This window comes from Diachasmimorpha longicaudata, chromosome 7, assembly GCF_034640455.1.
Source record: "Diachasmimorpha longicaudata isolate KC_UGA_2023 chromosome 7, iyDiaLong2, whole genome shotgun sequence".
Lineage (NCBI taxonomy): Eukaryota > Metazoa > Arthropoda > Insecta > Hymenoptera > Braconidae > Diachasmimorpha > Diachasmimorpha longicaudata.
The window spans coordinates 6,148,043-6,156,319 of NC_087231.1; the positions used below are offsets into that span (position 1 = coordinate 6,148,043).

General features: G+C 36.0%; 1 protein-coding gene across 8 annotated transcripts in view; it reads left to right on the forward strand.

Annotated features, from left to right (window-relative positions):
• The window catches only part of LOC135164278 (uncharacterized), a 40,895-nt gene extending 32,881 nt beyond the window's left edge, over positions 1-8,014 (forward strand). For all 8 annotated transcript variants that reach the window (XM_064124470.1, XM_064124469.1, XM_064124466.1 and 5 more), the window contains 3 exons: positions 1,684-1,796; positions 2,392-2,465; positions 5,828-8,014. In XM_064124470.1, coding sequence (XP_063980540.1) covers positions 1,684-1,796; positions 2,392-2,465; positions 5,828-5,913 — 273 coding nt within the window. In that variant the 3' untranslated portion in view covers positions 5,914-8,014. The remainder of the gene's footprint in view (positions 1-1,683; positions 1,797-2,391; positions 2,466-5,827) is intronic.
• Positions 8,015-8,277: the final 263 nt, after the last annotated feature.

The window sequence follows — 8,277 nt, forward strand, 5'->3', positions numbered from 1 at the left end:
GAGTCATTCTATTGGATACCTCGTCGACTCTTTCATATACGTCAATAGCAAATATCGTGATTTCCCTCTGCAGGTATTAAATTATTCAGATCAATGTTTTGAATGACAGGACCAATATGAAAACCTGAAATTCACCTCTAACGATATTAATGGCATTGATTCATTGATCGTAAGGAGTTCCTGGTAGGAAAAATATTAGGGAGAATGGTAATGGCTAGGATTCTTTCACGAGTGGTTTTCAATATTTTGTACACTAATAACTACGTTTGGATAACGTGTTATATATTATAGAAATATTTTATATATTACAGATTATATTGTATATTACATTATCTATTTTATATTATTTACTTCATTTCTATAATTCATGTGGAGTAGGACGCGATGAGGATGTGGCAGTAATTTATATTTAAAATTGTGGTTTATTGTAATTTTTTTAGTCGTGAATTTTTACTTTTACTTATTTATGTGTTTAATTACCTGATTCAGGTCGTTTTGACCAGGTTTTTTCGTGAACAGTTGCTTTTTCGAAGTCATTTAGACATGAACCTGGTTTAGACATGCTCCTTCAATTTCTTGATACTGCTAGGTCGTTGTGTTCATTCAAGAGGAAATGCACCTGCATCACTTACCTGAAAAATATTTATATCAAGTCTTCATTTCAAATCATAATTTGGAATAAAAAGTTGAGTGAGGATATTCTCTAAAGCCCATTATATTCAGCAGTTACGCACCCTGCATAGGTGAACATTTTTGAACTGTCAATTCAAACGATGAACGCAACTAGAATTCAATGTGAATTATGTGAACAAAATGTAATATAATTTCGAGGCTCTCTGACGTCGACTAAAAGATACTGCAGTCTTCATTGGCATCCAGAGGGCAAAAGGAAAGAAATCAATAGCGAGGTGGTAAAATAAGATAAGGTGATTGATTTCTGAGGTGAGTTATTGAGGAATATCTCCGAATCTAAGAGAGTTAGCAGAATTTTCGTCAAGATATTTGTTGTAGCTCTTAATTCCCTCCACAAACGAGATTCTAATGAAAATTTGGCTATCTCCCCTAGATTTTGAAATATTCATTAAAATGTGGTCCATAATCAGAAGTGAGTCATCTTGTTTCACCATTTCGCTACTGGAATGATGCTCATGGCAATTTTATTATTTTCATTTAGACTCCAAAAATACCTGAAGCCTAAACTGTGTAGAACTATAGTTTTGTTTATGAATAAATAGTTGCAGGTTTTCCAGAGGTAAATTTTCGGTTTTTATGACTTCTACGTGTACAAACTCAACTTGGAATTAAATGTGTACTCATGTGACTTATTCGGGAGAGAATGTATCCGAGGAGAAGCGACGAATTTTTAGGAAATGAAAATACTTTAACGATCATTTTAAACATTATTTTAGGCATCCGAGCAGATAATATGAAGAGTATAAAAAAATCCAACAGGCTATTGATACAACGAAACCTTAAAACTCCCCAGATAACTCCTATCAATACCATACAAATATCACTGTTCAAATGATTGTTCAATTAACAAAAAAAACTTGATTTCCAAATATACGATAGAGACAATCAGACATTATCCAGTAACTCGATTCATCAAACCATTAATTCAATCAATCAATGGAGGCAATTTCGATATCGACGAGCAATGTAACTTGCGCTGATTATTTTCAGGTTAAACCAGATTCAGAAACCCTAATACCACAGAAGGATTTACTGTCAACAATTTCAAGTTTAAGGCTTGAGGTGGGACCGGATCACTTGACTGAAGGGCGAATTGACGTGAGGTATTTACAGTTGTAATTCATCTAGGGTTTGAAAATTACTGTTGGTGTTCAGAAAATCGATAGAAGTTCCCAATATCATGTCCCAAAGTCCAATTCGTCATTGAAATTTCAGTTATCGGGTATTTAGAAGTGAGCACTGAATATGATGAATTGGAAAATTTAAATCCCCTTTCAGTGCTCAATTTACCGATGATTTCTGTTCATTCATGTTTTAGAAATGGAGACGAGTATTATGTCCTCATAGAATAAGCTATGTAAAATCCAATCGATTATGAATTACCTCTTTTGATTAGGGAACATCCCCGTTAACAGCAGAACACGGGGGAAATATTGCAATTTTTTTGGCTTGTGACTAGAATTTATAAACAATTCTGTTGTTTCATCGTTGATGAGATCATAAAAACTAGTAAATTTGTGGAAGCTATTGATTTGTACTATCTATCAGCATTTGATCGATCGCGAAAACCATTTGGGTGAGAGAAATTCTCTGCGGCAACGTTCTTTGAATACATTCGAGAAATTATTGAATTTTTTATAATTATACCTCAGATTAGTACAACTGCAATTAATCGATTAATTTTTTTTATTTGTGAAGGTGTGAATCACTCGTGGAGACGAGTGAACGGTCCACCGAACGACTCCAGGATCTGCGTAAAACTCACGTTTTTGGTGAGTAAGATTATGTTCACCCAGAATCCAATATTGTATTATAAGTGAATTAATTGGGTTGTTCCTCATCAACTGCTCCGATTCTCTAATTAACGTACCGGCTGGTGAAACGGCTTGAATTTGGTTTAACTCGCCGATCGTTGACGGTAAATTCAATCTACTCGACGTTTACCGCTCCCGATACGGTAATGGGATTATCAATTAACCGTACTAGTTACCAAACATAACAATTATTTATTTCTAATGATGGTACATTCGCAACTGAGGGCCGCCATAACGATATTCGGTATTAGTGACTGATCAATGGAAATGGTTTCCCTTTTTTCCGGAGACTCCATGAATTCATGTCGCATCGATTGAATTTTCATGAGACATATTGAATATTCCGTCCATTTTTTTTTTGTTTATTTAATTAAGTATACCAGTAGTAATCGATGCACGAGTTTTTTAATCGTTAATTTGTCCCCTTTACGCCGCTGACAATATAGTAACCTGAAAAAAAATCTATATTTATCCCCGATAAGACGTAAAAAACATGGCGAGGCCACTTCGGTTTTTACCATTAATTTATTCGATACATGAACGATAAAAATAATTCATAATCTCGGTCATTATCCAATCTGTGCCATCTTGATATAAATTTTTCTTTAGAACGTGCGGAAAAGTCTCACAAAAATTACCGGACTGGCACAACAAAATGGTTCACCAAAATAGGAGTGTTCACGTGAAATATATCGCGAAGAGACGCAACCACTATTATTCCACTGGTGATGCTTTTCAAATACTGGAATGTAGAAAAAAATTCTTGTGCGCCGCGGTAAAATCGAAGGGATGGTGAATTTTTTTCGAGAGATACAATACAAATTATGACCCTCGTTGGTAAATTTTTCCAGTGCTCTCCCGGAATTCCAGGACCCGATCGCATATTCGTTAGATTTTGGCACTCTTCATCCCCCCACCACAAGCACGAACATCAACTGAACGTGACCAGATGATTTATTCTATCGCTTTCTGTATCCTCCCCCTTCCATACATCCCCACTGAATCCCCAGGTTTATGTTTTCCATACCCACGATTCAGTGAAATATTCATTGATGTTGTGACGAAGTGTTTAAGAACTAAAATAAGTGACTTTTATTTTTTTCCGCGAGCTGTAACGCTGTTGACATATTTTTCACAGTCAAACTTATCCCGCAGGTTTACGAGGGGTTTTCCTTTTTATATGGTAGACGGGGAATAGAAGTGGATTTACCGAGTGATACAATATGTTCAATCGCAATTTTGACTCAGTCTTTACTATTGAATTGAATCAAATATTTAATTCAGTTGTATCAAAAATCGTCAGAGATCAAGTTTTTAAATAATCCCATTACCACTGATTGAAAAAAATTTAAATAATCATAAATGGGATTTCCTCGAAATCATGTGCAATTCATTCATTCCCACGAGTGCTAAGATTGCCCTAATTAAGTCCTAACCAGGGCCTAATGAGAATCGCAGTAGATTTAATCGAAGAAATATAATATAAAACAAATACTTTCCTCAAGGGAATCAATTCTCCGCAGACATAATTGCTTTCCCCCGTATGTATTTAAAAAAACTAAAAAATAATTACAGCATTTGGCGGAATGCCAAATCTCCACGTACATGAAAATTGAATTGAATTTCAATATTAAGCGCAAGTAGCTGCAGTTATTACCTCAAGACTAATCCGTATAATGAAAAAATGAAAAAAAAAAATCCTTTCAAGGGAGTTACACTGAAACCCCGTGGATTCACAAGTCCATAAAATTACCTTGGCACTGCGTCTCAGCACACCTTATACCACCCGCCAAGAAATTAAAACAATAATTTACAATGGCGCACCCTGCAAACCTCCGTCCGTTCTGCGTTATATATATTCGCAGAGCGTCCCCGACCAGAGAGAGAGAACCTATGTATCCGTAACTTACCGTCTAATTGCGACTTAAATTAGCTCTTGGCCAACAAGTTACCGCACGAGAGTTGGCTCGCCATTATACCGCCAACCGTAAACAATTGTCCTGTGTAAGTTCCTTTCATTCCTTGAATTTTGATCTGTAATCACATTTTTCTCGTTCGATCTTCAACTGAATTTGTTACAGACAATTTTCTGTCTGATCATTCTGACAGTCGTAAAGTAATGCAATTGAGATGTCATATAAACGTGAAACAAGAGGTAAAAAATAGTCGATAGGTCGAAAAATAACGAAAGCAGTACGTGTGAACGACGAATAGCGGCGTAAGTTCAGCTGAATTGTACGTCGATCAATATATATATATATAAAATTTACGGTAAAACGTTGTACATTTAGTGAGGATACGAGAAGGGGATGAACTCGGGCTATTTCAAACTCAAACATATCCGTGAAAATCGTGCGAACAGCTCGACGAAATTACTTCTAATAATCTTCCATTTTCTCATTGAGTTAAATCCTTCGTGGGCTGTATGTGTGTAGAATTTAAGTTGAAAAACGTATTCCTCGATTGTAGTTTTGTACAATTCGTGTAGGACTTGTGCCAAGATCATGTGTTCACGTTTTATTTGGCCATTGGCTCTGTACATACTGTATCGTAGCCAATTGCACCCCCTTCCCGTACAATATCTCAGTGTCGATGGGAAAAGACAGAGAATCAAACCCTTCGGACTTGGCCTGAATCGTGAAATAATCGTTTCCGGACGGTTGTGGATGTGAATTTCACGATGCGTTACATGCTGCCAGGTAGTAAAGCTTTTTCCACTGGTTCGATTCAATTCTCCGGCTGTTCGATAGCAACCTACGTATGATTATATCGTGAAACAGCCAATTTTCCAGTGAGCCAAGGTACACCCGCAGAATCATCGCAATGATGCACGAATAGTAGCTCAATACGAGAGTTATTACCGTGAAGAATTTATATTGAATTCTTCTTCTCCGAATGCACTCCAATTTTTATCCACCACGAACAGCGATTGAAAAATCGAGTGAATAATAAATTCCAATTCAACTCAATTTTTTCATAAAATATTCGAAGCTTTCCAAATCGTCGGGAGCCGACTGTTTGGAATCCAATGTGGGTATAGATATTAATCGCGTGGTTAAGTAGAACGGGAAATAATTACTTGTTTAACGAGACGAACCAATTAGAGTTGAAATTAAAATCAACCAAGCGAGGGCCAACTTTACCTTTCCAACTCTGTCTCAGTCGAAACCTTAAACTTCTCTCTCATTTTCCCTCTCGTTCATGACTCTTTTGTCGTCTCCTCTGTACCACTTCATCCATTATTACGACTCGGTTTGCATATAATTGACAATGTACAGACGCAAATAAATTGTTTCATAATTATCCTTTTTACGTTTCAGTTCAAGGCCACGCGAGTTTATCAAGCCCGTGTCTTCCACTGTTAACAGCGGCCCTCATCATCCAGAGGATCCTCATAACGGGTTGAATTCAAGTGAATTCATTATCACCTGAGTATTTGCGCCACAGAAATCATTGACACAGTGATGAATGGAGACAATCGTGAGCATAATGAACTGTGTAGATTTGAATGAATAAAACTGAGTGAATCGTTTAATAATTCAAATTACGAAAATTCAAATGAATACAGAATATTTAAAAACCGAGTCTTTTGATGATTGTTATATTGTACAGCTGAGTATGTGTGTGCTTTGTTCATTATTACGGGTTGTTCACTGACTGTTTGCATCCACCTAGTCCATTAAAAAATAAACCAGTTGCAGTGAGGCAAATCGCCGATTGATATATCTATTGAATAATAATGCGGTTGTATTTCATGAAAACACTTTTTGCATTTAGTGTTCATAGTAATATTATGACGATAGACAATGTTCATTCGATTTTATTTCCGAATAATGAGGATAGGAGGAGAAATTATTTTATGACCTCGGGGGTAGTTTACCCAACAGTTTAACAAATGCGAAAATCCGAAAACCAGTCGATCATTCGTGTTCGATCTTTTGTCACAGGGACTTGTCCAATTGTCTCCCGACTTTCCAATCAATATCGGGAATAAAACGGTTTACCAACCCCCACCCCACCCCCTCTCGCTATATTGATGTAGTATATCAAAACATCAGGGTGATTTTACCGACACTTGGATCCTCCCCCACCCTCTGGTAACTTTCACTAAGCTTTTGTTCCAATTATAACTTTTAATTGGTACAAGATGATTAATAAGATGCCCAGGAATACTTAATCGCTTAATTACAATGAACGTGCAATTACTGATAACTAGACTGTCTGGTTTAGCAGAATGATTTCGATGATTATCATCTGCTGGACATTCAACAGAAATATTTAAGGTACAATTGAAATTTCGCTGTTACGGATTTGATGTTTGTTGAGAATTCGTGTTAAAAAAATCACTGAAGTTAATGGGAGGGAATTGTTTCTTGTACATAATGGGACGGATGGTTATGTCGATACAAATTTATTGAAATCGTTGGTATGGTATGTTGAAATTGATGGGATTGTGGCCAATTGGGGATTAACTGTTTGGTACTTGTCGCTCATGAAACGGAGAAAAAGGTTCATTGCACTGGTGAATAGTTCTTGAAATTTCATGCACAACATCATTTCGGATTTTGAAAATGTTCATAGCTTTTCCATTCGACTGAAAAATTCAAAAAGTTTTGGGTTGATTTTCCAAATCGTCAATGTTTCATTAAATTAACAGATTCGGTGGTGGAAAAATACACATGAATTTATTATTATTTTGGAGTTGTGGAAAATTTTAAGCTCATGCATTTAAAATTTCAAGAGTAATTTACCAACAGAGTAGGAGAAAAATATAAATCTCTGTATAAGAGAAAGTGCATCACTTCCAATGATTAATTTAATTCTTGATCATTTGATCATTCATGCTGTTTCGCGGGAGAGGAAAATTTTTCAATTCATGAAAATGGTCCATCTAAGTTAAAAAAAAATAAATCAACAAAAAATGAGGTTCTTCCAAGACACAGAACAAGTTTTTTCTTTTTTTTAATTCGTTTAAAGTGCCGCGACTCAAGAGTAGGGTTATTTAACACAATGCGTTTAACTATAAAAGCAAATTTAATTTGTTTTGTTTCCTCGTCACGGCCCCTGTGTATATCAATGAAATATTTTCCTCTCGGGTGAATACCCAGCCCAGAGACATGAATTATCCGTATGTAATCCTGTAAATTCCATACATTTTTCCATGACGCTTAATGTACTCCCCGAAGAACGCTGTGTACCATAAAATCTAGACAGAGAAGTAACAATATAAATCCATCTGTAAATTCAATGAACAAGGAATTGTATGATCACCTAACGTATGTAAAGAACAGTCTTCAATCAAGACGAACAAACTAAACGAATTGGGAGTCCTCCCTTAATGCTAAAATAGTCAGCACCAGAGAATTAAAAAAAAATAATGAGACACTTAGTACATACTCTCGTCTCAGTGACCCTTTGAAAAGGCGTTCGAAACGATATACCATGTATTTATGTGTATGGCCTAATGTATATAACTCGCGTATCTAGAGAATAAAGTAAATATTTAATTAAAATTTGTACATTTGATACATCTGATCCCTTCAACAAAACTCTTCAATATATATTCGCTAGCCATCTTACAAGTATCAGTCTCATCGTCCCATATCATCAGATCAGCTTAGTGGCAATCAGACAATGAAGCTTGGGATGCGATCTTCCACAGTATAATGATTAGGGTTTAATCAATGGCATTTGTGATGTAGAGGCTGTACAGAAATGCTTTCCCCATAAGCATCTGGTTCATATAGTTTCAAGGGGGATCAACATTGAT